This window comes from Nymphaea colorata, unplaced genomic scaffold, assembly GCF_008831285.2.
Source record: "Nymphaea colorata isolate Beijing-Zhang1983 unplaced genomic scaffold, ASM883128v2 scaffold0111, whole genome shotgun sequence".
Taxonomy (NCBI): Eukaryota; Viridiplantae; Streptophyta; class Magnoliopsida; order Nymphaeales; family Nymphaeaceae; genus Nymphaea; species Nymphaea colorata.
In genome coordinates, this window is record NW_022204617.1 from 1 (window position 1) to 12,677 (window position 12,677).

At 45.1% G+C, this 12,677-nt stretch overlaps 1 protein-coding gene across 1 annotated transcript; it reads right to left on the reverse strand.

Annotated features, from left to right (window-relative positions):
• Positions 1–8,006: 8,006 nt before the first annotated feature.
• On the reverse strand, positions 8,007–9,259 carry LOC116268098 (uncharacterized). The gene is made up of 2 exons (XM_031649905.1): positions 9,098–9,259; positions 8,007–8,891 (listed from the first exon to the last, which is right to left on the reverse strand). The coding sequence occupies exons 1-2, from the start codon at positions 9,257–9,259 to the stop codon at positions 8,007–8,009; spliced, it is 1,047 nt and encodes a 348-aa protein (XP_031505765.1).
• Positions 9,260–12,677: the final 3,418 nt, after the last annotated feature.

Sequence of the window (12,677 nt, forward strand, 5' to 3'; positions counted from 1 at the left end):
CCAACCCCAACCCAACCCAACCCCAACCCCAACCCCAACCCCAACCCCAACCCCAACCCCAACCCCAACCCCAACCCCAACCCCAACCCCAACCCCAACCCCATTAGAATTGATGAATATAATCATCTTACATCAATTTAAGCTATTATTATCTATTCATTATTGATTACTTTCCAGAATATCATTAACGTCAAATAAAACAGTTGATTATTATCTATCCTCGACCCCTTTTTCTTCCCAGCAGCAATTGCCAATAATGATTGTAATAATAAATGAGATATGAGATAAAACATGGATCACTGCTTGGCTATTCTGATCCCGTGAATAAATCCGTTCTTAAGATAACCGTGGAAGGTCACTGTTTCCCCCTGCGTAAAAGTTACATCGCCTCCATCTGTGCAGTTACCGTATACGATGTTATAACCGGAGTTCAGCTCAAGACCACCCTCCGAGCATTAAGTAATCGATGCAGTGCCGGTGATGATGGGATAATTGCCAATATCACAACCGGAGAAAATGTATGTGGATGTTCCAGACGCGGGCAGCTGCGCACTTTGGGCAGAAGCCAACAGCAACGCCTTATCTGATTGCTCCTTGGCAGCTTGAGCAACGAAAAGGTGTTCATAGCCTGTCTCAAGTTGAACTCTGCGATTCCCAATTAGTTCTTGGCGTACAGTGCCTCCTGTTGATACTAAAAGACAGTTGCATTAGCGGCTTGCAGATCCTGGAAAGCTTTTCCCAGGGCCTTGTTGGCAGTATTATAGCAGCATTGGCGGCATCATTTTGGAAATTGGCTACATCTCTATTGTCAAAGGCAGTATTGACATTGAATTCTACGATGGATTTATTGTTGTTGAGAGCTTGGAGAACCTTCTTGGCATTCGAAACCTCTTGGAAGGAAGCGTTGATATCCTCATTAGCAGCATCCACGTTTCTCTAGCGAGCTAGAGGTTAGCAGCAGCCTGGATGCTCTAGTTTTGAGCAGTAATAAATTGCTTGTTGATCGCTGCCAAGATCTCTGTCATCTTGCTGAAGAGCTTAGTGGCAGCGTTGAGGATGGTTTGGATTAGGTTTGTATTCTTTACTGCCTGGTCGTAAGCGGTTTGCTTTATTGCTGCTCTTCCCTGTGCAGCATCCAGCTTTGCCTATAGGACATTGACCTTATTGAATTATACTGCCTTTTGATCTAAGGCAATTTTGCCAATTTTTCACTACTGCTGCTTGCGTCTGTGCCATTTTGAGGTTGGACTGCGTGGTGGCAATATCTCCTTTATTCTGCCCAACTGCTCACTTGCCTCTTTGGCTACCTTGCGAGCCTTGGCCAAATTGGCATTCGCTGATGCCTGCAGAGCGTCTATTTGGAAATAATCGTATTTAAAGACGTTTCTATTGGGGACTTGCGCGAGATAGGTGCGGGAGGAGAGTGGCTGGACGTTGATAGTGAAAAATAATCGAGGGAATTGCCTGACGAGTCTGAACAAGTGGCTCCGAATGAATAATACCCTTCATCGTAGAAAATTCCATTGAGATTGCCATTAGCATCGCCGGTCAGCATTTAGGGAAGCTGGAGATAAGTCCAAGTGTATTTTCCTTTGGCGTTGCGGTTGAGGTTGACGGAAAGCTTATCTCCAACTTTGCATGTGCTGGGAAAGTCAAGCGTGATCCAGTTGAGGTTATCATTGGGCTTGTTGAGACTCTGTCCGAGAGATGAGTTGTAGTCAGGTTAGGTAATTCGTAAAACAATCGTTTCCTGTCCTCTGGATCCGCCCTGCTGATAGTAGACAGTGACACTAAACGATCCGCTTTCGTTGGGTATTCCTTCGATAGTTCCGCTATTGGATGCGGTGAAGCAGGCGGGCAGGTTGGAGAATGTGAATGCGGGGCTTGCGAGGCCACTCACGCGAAAGTTGCAAGTGTAATACTGGCCGATGAATGCGGTCGGTGGAAGATTGGGACTGAGTGAGTATTGCTTGCTGTTTTGGGAGGTCAGGAAGCTGAATGCCAGGATGAGAATTAGAGCCAAGGGAGCTATGCGACTCATGGGGTTATTATCTCAGTAGTATGATTATAAAATTCAGCGCAGGTCAGAGAGGCGTTCGAACGATGGGAAAGATAATCGGGGCAGGGACGCATGGGGAAAGGAGCAAAAATATCGGACGAAAGTTTTGCCACCGGTTCAACGCGAGACCGAAGACGGAGACGATCGTAAATCAAAGAAAATGGTCGTATAATCTGTTTTAGAATAATAAAATATAATGCCGAGGGTTAATGATAACGCCTTAGAAATTGGATGGCGCACCTTGTGAAAGAAAAACTTACTTACATTTTGAAATTGGGGATAAGAATTAAAAATTGCCAACAATTCAAAGCAAAAATCTGGATTTTCCTAATTTTAACATAGTTTGAGGATCATAGATCAGAGTTTGCATTCTCTGCAACTTTCTTCTGCGGAATCTCAATCGTGAACGAATCGGTTAGTTTCTTTCCTTCCCCTTTGATCAAGGCATAATGTTCATATTTCAATTACGCTTCACTTGCAAAGAAAAGACCGTATCCGGTGTGCTCCTCTACGTGGCCTGCAACGAATTTGGCGGCTCGTATGGCTGCTCCTAAAGCAAGTAATCAGGATCAAGACCGTCGTTTGATCCACTCACACCCTCGACCACCTGGACGAAGAATTCACTGTTAAAATGTACCTACTTTTCTATGACGGGTCTTTCTAGAGAGTACGATAGCCTGATATGAAAGGATAGGTTCGCTAGTAGGTGTGGACGTGCCCGGAAAGCACGAGAGGAATGCGGTATTTGAGGGCCAAATTGTAAAAATCACGCAAATTGACGTATAAAGGCAAGTATTCACCGCGCTACAAGTCAGGGATGCAATGGCCTTTTGCAGGAAACCACAAACAAGTGGGTAGTGAGCCAATCCACTATGGTCTTGCCTTAATTGTTTGCTTTTGAAGTATGACCTTTGAAGCTTAAAGACTAGAATAAAATGACTCTATGTGTATTATTGAACTGCGAGGAATCAGCATGTTGGATGGATCCATGATAGCTAAAAGACAGGACCAACGTTGATGCCAGTTGCGTTTTTTAGCTACAGATCATACAGTTCAAAGTAATCGTTGAAAATCGCCCACACCTTATTCTTTTTGCCATCCAACTAGTGGTTTCCTCTATTGAATATGATAGGCACTCTGGAGCCAATTTGCTCAATCGATTTCATGGTCAAATCATGAATCTCCACATTTGTGTTCATATCATATCCGATATCCCCATTCACAATAACGCAATCAACCTTACCCTACTTGACTAGCTACCCTATAGTTGGATCGATAGGCTCCAGCCTTCAGTTTTATGGTTTTTGTCAGTGATTGGTCCCCAATCAGCCAAATGCAGGAAGGTGATATTGCTTTCCTTCTAAATAAAAGTATGCCTACTTTGTGGGGTTCTTGATGTGGATCTTAATATTCTCGGGAAATAATCTTTTGGAAGTGTCAATGTCGAACAGATTGTATTCCAAATCTGTATCATAGTTATCTGCTGCGTGAGGGAACAAGTGTGGATGTAAGTTGTGTATTTTTATCCAGTTGCGAGTTGATTCTTCATGGCATGCTAAGCCTTTCTGATCGGACAGTGGATAATCATGAACTTGTTGATCAGCATCTCGATGTGAGCACATTGCTATTGCGTGTTGAAGCGAAGAGCAAGACGTTAGGATTTTGAGGATCTAAGACGCTACGACCGTAGTTCAATCTTAAACCGAAGGGAACGCAAGGGTCAATAGACAGGATACTGCTAATAAGGCAAGAACAAATAATATTCTTTCATCTTTCAATTATAATTGGCAGATATGTACGCATCTAGTTCTAGAAATATCTTTCATTCCAGCTGGTGATGGAAAATAAAATATCATCCTTATTGTAGCGAAAACTTCATTTATCATTTCAAATATCATCCTTCTTGGAGAATCAAAATTATCATATTCTAAAATCAAAATGATGATTAAAATATGTAAAAGTAAGGATTGCTTTATAATTTTTAAGATATTTTGGGAATCATAGATCGGTATTCAACGGTTCGTCATTCTTAGGCAACTTAATAACGAATTAATCGGTCACTTTTATCGATCCTCCTTTCACCAGAGTATAATGCTCATACTTCAGTTCCTTCACACTGGCATAGAAGAGGCCAAATCCGGTACATTTTTCAACGTGGGTTGCAACAAAGTTCGGCAGTACGTAAGGTCTTCAGGATCCTCCACAAGGCCAGTGTTTGATCCACTCACGCCCTCCACCACTTGAATGAAGAATGGGTAATCGAAAGTGTATTTCCTCTTTTCCTTATTTCCCTTGAACTCCTTTTTTTTCCATGTGCGGTAGGCGGAAATCAAGGGAAAAGATCTTTGTAGTATGACATGGCCTGATAGCATGAGAGGGATACGGTATTTCAAGGTCAAAGCATAGAAATCGTTCAAGTTGGCATATAATGGCAAATACTCACCGTATTCTGGAGCGGAATGCAGTGGCCAGTCGTAGGGAATCCGCACATCAAAGGATAGTGGCTCAATCCCACAATAGTCTTTCCTTGGCTGCTAGCTTTTTCCAAAACGATCTTGGCATTATCACGACAAGAAAAAAATTATTCTCTGTGAATCGATCGAAATCTTGAGGAAAGAGCGCGTTGGAAGGGTCCAGAATTGCGAAGAAGACAGGGCCTACGTTGACCCAGTTGCATTCTTTATGTCCAAATCGTAAATTTCGAAATAGTCGTTGAACATATCTCCAACTGTAGTCTAAGGACTATTGATTCATGATTTCCTCTGTTGAAGATGATAGGCACTCTCGATGCAACATCCTCGATCATTTGCATCGTCTACTCATGGAGTGTAGAACCATTGTTAGATCATAGCCAATATCTCCGTTCATAATCACACATCGACCTTACCTTGGTCGATAAAACTATTTATGGTCGGGTTTATTGGTCCAAATTGAAAGTCTTTGCATCGTTGACAGTGATGGGTCCCCAGTCAGCCACATGCAGGAAGGTAAAACTTTCATCTTTCTAAATAAATAAGCTTTACCTTGTGGGGATTCTTGATGTTGATCTTGATATCCTCTTGTAGAACCTTTTTTGAGGTGGATACGTCGAAAAGATTGTAGAGAATGTCGGTATCAAACTTGACCTCGTGAGTAAGAGAGCAGATGTGGATGTAAGTGGTATAGTCCAACCCATCTCGCATGAGGTATGAATGCTTCTTAACCCACAGCCACCGACCTATCTCCGACCGTCATCCTAATTGAAGAGCATGCCTATTTCGTGTTGAAGCGAAGGGCAAGCTTTTCTTGATTCTGGGAGTCTAGGATGCTTCGGCCGTAGTTCAGCCTCAAACCGTAGGGTCACAAGGCCAAGAGACAGTGAGACTGTCAGGAGGACAAGAAGGAATATTACTTTTTTCATGAATGATATTTTAATTGATACATTTGCATCAATTTTAAGGAATATCCTTGCAATATCATGCTAAAGAGATCACATAATAAATAGAGAGTGAAAATATCTGGACTAAAAAAGCAAAGAAACATTTATTGAGTTTAAAATGAGGATATTAATAAAAGATCATCCAGGAATCCAAAGGAAAATCTATTTTATTAATGATTCTCGATTATTTGGGAATCATAGATCATCGTTTAAGATATTTCTGTTCGAGATCTCAATTATGAAGGAATCGAATATTATGGTGTCTTTTTGACCTGTATCTTTATCCTTTTGTAATGAGTAATGCTCATAGCTCAAATGGGTGGCATTGGCTTGGAGAAGCCCATATCCTGTGAATTCCTCAACATGCTTTGCCACGAATGTGCCTGGCTGGGGATAGTAAGGCTTATGAAGGCCGTCTCTGGATCCACTCACCCCATCCACCACCTGAATAAAAAATCCATCCTTGAAAAGGTAGTGGTTTTCTGGTGAGGAGGCTTGTGTCGAAACGATAGCCTGGAAGCAAGGGATGCGACCTTTCGTAGACATGTACGTGACCTGAGAGCATCAGGGGGATGCGTATTTGAGGAGCAGGCTGTAGAATCCTTCAAGTTGACGAATAAAGGCTAGAATTCAAAATTATCTGTGTTGGGGATGCAATGGCCTGTGGAGTGGTATCCACAAGCAAGAGGATAGTGGCTCAAAGCGACTAAATCTTGCCTGGATGAGCTGTCTATAAAATCGCTTTGAAGTGGTCAGGCTAGAGTAAAGCTGGCCCTCAGTGTATTTATTGAAATTGATAGGATTTAGCATTTTGGCAGGATCTATGTAAGGAAAAAGAGAGGTCCCACGCTGATCCCAGTTGCATCCTTCTTTTCCAAATCATAAATTTCAAAATACTGCTCAAACATGTCTCCAACCGTACTATTCATCTGATGTTTCACATGGTTTTCCTCATGGTTGCCTCTATTGATGATGAGTGGTACTCTGGATGCAACTTCTCCGATCATGTTCATCGTCCTTTAAAGAAGCTTCTTTTTTGAGTTCAGTTCATACCCAATATCACCGTTAATAATCAACAGTCCACCTTGCCTTGACCACCAAATCATCCAAGTTTGGACTTATAGGGTAAAGATCATCAGTTGTGGAACTCTGCTCACTTTATCCTTTTTAATCAAAGGGCCCCAATCAGCTACATGCAGGAAGGTAAATTATTTGTCATTCTAAATTCAATAGCTTATACTTTATGTGGATCTTTGATGTGGATCTTTATATTGCTTTTCAATAATTTCTCTAGCGTTTTGTTATTGACGAGATTGTATTAGACATCTTGGTCATACTAAATCTAATGAGTGAGAGAACAACTGTGGACATGCGTGTTGTACTCTGTTTTATCTAGCAGGATGTTAGTAACTTTCCTGCTCTTGCATTCCACAAGAACCTAATTATTAATTTGCATCCAAATGTAAGAGCATTCCTATTTTGTGTTGAAGCGAAGAGCTAGTCGTTAGGGATCTTGCCGATCTAGAACGCTACGACCATAGTTCAATCTTAAACCCACGAGTGTGCAATCATCTTTGGCCAATACTATTGCCAGCAAGCAAGGAGGACAATAAGTCCTTTCATTAGCTAATATCCAAAAAAATACGAAAATAGATTCCACATTATATTTTTTATATACACATCAAACTCCGCAAATAAGATCCAAAAGAGTCGACCCTTCTTTCTTCTGCTTGCTATTCATAAGGCAAAGCATAGCTTTGACCCTTTTGGCAATATCTTTCCCGAAGTGATCAGCCAAGTTCTCTGCAATTCTATTCCTCTCTACATCTCTTTGGTGATGATGAGGTCGTTGGCGAGGGTGAGTTGTCGGATGGCTTTTAACAATATTCGCAAAGTAAATAACTCGTCTACTCTGCTGCTTAGAAGCAGTAAACCTTCCTTCAACTCATTACTCACGCCCAGCTTCATCACCGTCTTGCCCTGACGCGAAAGGTTCTAAAATAGAACAGCCAAGATCTTTAGAATCTGACCGCCGAAAGTAGAAGTCTTGATTGTCGCTGCATCGAAGGACAAAAGAGCAAGAACGATGTTGCGGGTGAATGGCAGACGCACTTTCTGATTTTTTCTACTTATCTATGCGAGAAGGGACATGATGAAGACCAATTGGTATTGCTCATTTTCGCTGCTCTCCTCCATGGCTTTGAAGGTGCGATAGAAGTACTTCATCAATCGGTAATGAAGCATCTTACTAGCGAAAACCTTGTGGTCCGCATGCAAACTGATGATCGAACTAAGCGGAACAAGCCAGCCTAAAATTCCTCATCACTGCCCACCTCTATAACTCTTTCCAGGTCTTCAAGAGTGAGGGGGGTGGCTGGTGCAACTTCTATGTGTATTTATGTTGAGCTGTTGCAGTCTTTGTCGTGGTGGTTTTGGCTCTAAGACTCACAGCTATTCATTATATATAAATATCTCCCTCATTTCACCGTATATATAAATTTAATTCTTTTATAATGATCATTTCTGATATCAGAGGTCAATTTTCTCTTGCGTGCAAGGACACCACACATTGTAAAGGACAACCGCCGCAATGACCAGGAGAATGGCCAGCAGTCCCCTTCCCAGTTGTCCATAGGTAATGAAACCGAACTTGAGCAGTGTGGTCATGGTGGACTTCTTGCTGTCGTTGTAGGGAGGATAGCGCTGGTTGATGGGGTAACTGTCCATCGAGGAGATGAGAGCGATGCTCTTTGGGTTGGTGAAGGCGAGGAAACCGTCCTTGCCGTGGTACCTACCGTACCCGCTGGCGCCCACACCGCCGAAGGGAAGGCTGAGGTTGGTCATCTGCAGGATTGTGTCGTTGACCACGTAGGCTCCGGATGAGGTTTGGGAACGGACTAGGCTTGTGTTGGCCTTTGACTCGCTGAACTGGTAGACGACCAATGGCTTGGGACGGGAATTGATCTCCTTGATGAGCTCCTTGAGGTCGGAGTAGTAGAAGATAGGCAAAATTGGGCCGAAGATCTCATCCTGCATGAGGAGACTATCCTTGCGTGGAGTTTCAATCACGGTCGGCCCCATGAATCTAGTCTCCTTATTGACGGCCTTTCCTCCGTAGATGATGCTTCCTCCATGGTCATCCTTCAAGTACTTCTCAACGCGGTCAACGTGGAACCGATTGATGATCTTTCCGTAATTTCCATCATTCTCCAAACTTTGCTCTCCGCCGTAGAAGAGCTCCAGCTTCTCGAGGAGGGCCTTGCGGAAGGGCTCGCGGATGGACTCGTGGACGAAGACGTGGTCGACGCCGATGCAGGTCTGACCGCAGTTGAAGAACTTGCCGAACAGGATGCGGTTAGTAGCTGTCGAAATGTTGGCAGTCTCATCAACAATCACGGGGCATTTGCCTCCCAACTAGAGGATGCAGGGGACCAGGTTCTTGGCAGCCTACACAGCCACCAGTCTGCCAGTCATCGTCGATCCAGTAAAGCAGATAATATCCACTGGCAATCTGGTGACAGCCTTGGCCACTTCCACTCTTCCCTCAATCACCCTGAAGAATCCTATATCGTCAATGGTATACTCTTGTCCAAGTATTAGTCGAAGAGCTTCTTGATGACTCCTGAGCTTTCTGCTGCCAGTTCGCTGGGCTTGAGTATGACGCAATTTCCAGCCGATATAGCTGCCGCCACCTGAGGAATGGCAGTGTAGATCGGGTAGTTCCAGGCGGATAGCACCAAGGCCACTCCCAAAGGCTCATGCTCGATTTCGCATGTAGCCATTCCGAGGCCTGGATAGTGGATGCATTACCGAGAGGCGTGGGTTTGGACTATGGTTTGATCCAGGAGCCGACCCCGTCGATGAGATCCTGGATTTCAGCCTTGGTGAGGGCGTGCGCTCCAAAGTTGCTGATGAAGGTGTTGTGTCCGAGGTCCTTATTGAGGGCTTCATTGAACTCCTGCTCGAGAGCGATGTATCCCCGGAGAAGCGTCTTGAGGGTATTCTTGCGGAAGGCGAGGGACTTGGTCTCGTGGGTGAAGAAATTGGCTCTGAGCTAGTCGAAGATGGGCCGCACCACTGAGGGATCGTCAGGGATTATTCTACTCATCTCAAATATGTATGATTAATGATACAACTTGAAGATTCACATTAAAATGGGAGGATATATCGAGAGCATAACAGAAAAATATCTGGGAAGTGGGCACAGATGGAGGATAGGATAAATAGAGGTTTTGGTTTGGTTTGAAGATGAACTTTGAGATTGTTGAAAGATTAGCATGATGATCGACTCTAGAGGATACATTCATAGGATAGCATACTACATTTCTCAATTCCCAACCTATTCCATCCCATAATCCTCTTCCTGCTCTCCTTCCATCCATAATGCTCCGAATGCCATATTCCATATAATCTGTAGTTATGTAGTGTGGTGATATTGGGTGGGTTAAATAGGGTGGATGTATCAAACCTTGATTTCTCCGTTGCTAATCTTGGCGATGATCTGTTTGGGGCTCTGCTTGTCGACGGTGCATCCGAGGGAGAGGCAGGTTCCGAGTACCTGTTTGACGGTGCCCTGGAAGGTCTTGGCCATGCTCTTCTCCTCGATGACCTTGGCGACCTTCTTGATCTGCTCGAGAGTGAGGTTGCCCTTGTGGGTCACGTTCTTGACCTTCTTTCTGTCACGCTCGTAACCGCCCAACTCCTTGATCAGCAGGGCTGAAGAACTTGGGTTCACGGTGATCTCAGCAGCTCTGTTCTGGCATTTTAGCTGCACCATCACGCGGATGCCCTTCCATTTACCGCCCTACTTCACGATGTCCTCACCCACCTTCTTGGCGTTCTGAATCATATAGTGCATACCAGACCGAGAGGACCGAGCTTGGGAGCGAGAGTGGCAGCGGGGCCGGGCTCACCGCCGAACACTTTGATGTTGACTGCGTTAAGAAAGTCGTACTGTAACGAACCTCGGTGGGATCAACTTTGGGAGGCATTGTGGTGAAATTATATTGATTATTAAATGATTAACCAACAATTAATTAATTCCCACCCCCCATCCCCCAATCCCAACAGTACCGCCCTCCCCATCCCCCACCCCTCTCCCTCAGTTTTCCCCCCCTGAATCCCCCTCTTATCTTCTACTGGAGTTGATATCCGCGTGGTTATGCTGTTGATCTACAATCACCCTGACCAGAAGGACCTGGCCACGTATTCGACCATATCGTTGACATCCTTGAATTTCTAGGCAACGTCGTCGGGGAACTCGATCTTAAACTCCTCCTCCACCAGCACAGTCAGCTCGGTGTAGTCCAACTCGTTGAGGCCTGAATTTCATGCGGAGTACCCAACTACCACCACTGAGTGTTTAGGGTCATCTTCTCGACGTTCTGGATGCCTTAGAAGTGAGCAATGACTCGGGCGATCCTGCGGGCGACCTCGTTGGGATTGAGATAATATCCTGGATGGCGGCAGGAGTACCTGATTTGGTGTTTTTGGTGACGACAGCGTGATAGTCGATCTAGTGGTGTTCGCCACCACTGAAATAGAAGCGGAGGGAGTGGTTGTGGGTCGAGTTAGAAGGGAGGTTGCCAACCTTTTCAGCATTTTATTATTATCAAATTGAACACCCAACATTAAATCCACGCAACCAAGATAGCAAGCCAGCATGGGCAGAAAGTTCAGGCTGGAAATGGATAAGTTGGTGACACTAATTAATAAATATAATGCTGCTCAGACCACCCAAATCCAAACACAAAGGCCTGCCCACGCCCCGCAGAGAAGTAGAAAGAAAGAGACAGCAACTCATCCAGTACGCATCCAAATTCACCCCAAAACATACCCGACAAGCAACTGAACGGTCGACCACCAGCGCACCCCACACCGCAGCCAGGCAGTTCATCACTTCCACGCTTGAATCCCGCCTCAAATCCTCCTGCTAGACCACCGCCTCCCTTACTGATGCTTCAAGACCAGCCACCTCGACCAGCAGACTCAGCAGGTGCCATCACCGCTCCTCCTCCCCCCTCTCCATCATAAAAGTAAAATCTAAGTGCCTCCTACCCACTGCGGACACCTCCGTCTGCCCTACCCATCCAGAAAAACTTCCTCCGCAAGGGCACGGCGGTAGACAAGACAATAATCCGCAACATCCTCATGAGCAAACTCACAAACACCGTCATCAGGCCCACCCAATCCTACTCCGACGCGACTCAAAACACCCCCATCCTCCACGTGCTGGCAAAGCAAATCCCTTTGGCGTTGAGGGACGTGGTGGGGGCGGAGGAAATGATGAGGATGAGCCATGTGGTGATGGGAGTGGAGTTTAGAACGGTGGGACTGGGGGAAGGAGTGGAGAGGGCCTGGAGGAGAGGAGGAGGAGAGCGGGGAAAAGAAACGCGACGGAGGAGGATGAAAGTCATACGCTAAAGTCCAATCAGCGCTGGTGATATTTTAATGTTATAAATGCAGCTGCATCTAGTAGATTGGCCATTTTGGGGATGCTTGCATCAATCTATCCTCACCCTATATCCTCATCATACATATCTGTTTCTCCTCAATTTCATATTAAGATATAGCCATCAAATCCCTATCCATCCATCCATCCATCCATCCATCCATTCATCATTAAACTAACTCTTCTCTCCTATTAATCCCCAATACCCAACTTCCCAAATTCCTTCCTTCCTTCCACCTGCGCATCTCTTCCCATTTTGATTTGAAAATATATATCTGAAGGGATGCTCGACAAGTAGCGAATCGGCAAGCTGTAGAAAAAGTTATAGCAGCGCAAGCTGACGGTCTACGAGGCGCTGCAGGAGGAAGTAACGGTCGAGTGGCTCAAGACCAGCAACCCCGCCTTCCTCTCCATGCTCACCCCCGAAGCCACCATCGAAATCATCAACCTCCTCATCACCCCCGGCCCCCCTCCGACAAGGCCAGGTCCTTCAAGATACCCATGATCGCAGCAGACCTCCTCTCCACGATGGTCCCAAAGTCTACGAACTGTTCTTCCTCGAAGACCCTGAGGATCGATCGCAACCGTTGCTCGGCAGATTGCTTGGGTATTTTGATACCGCACCCAATTATGTCATCTCCGGCTATGTTGTACGCATACTGATGAATCTGATCCCAGCAAACCCCTCCAGAGTAATCGAGTACATCTTCAAATCATCACCATAAAGAATGCTCAGGTTCCTCGAATCG

Coding starts and splice junctions, on each gene's coding strand:
- LOC116268098 (XM_031649905.1), bottom strand. CDS start 9,259: ATGGCTACATGCGAAATCGAGCATGAGCCTTTGGGAGTGGCCTTGGTG. Junction 8,892..9,097: donor TGGCAGCAGAAAGCTCAGGA/GTCATCAAGAAG, acceptor TGCATCCTCTAG/TTGGGAGGCAAATGCCCCGT.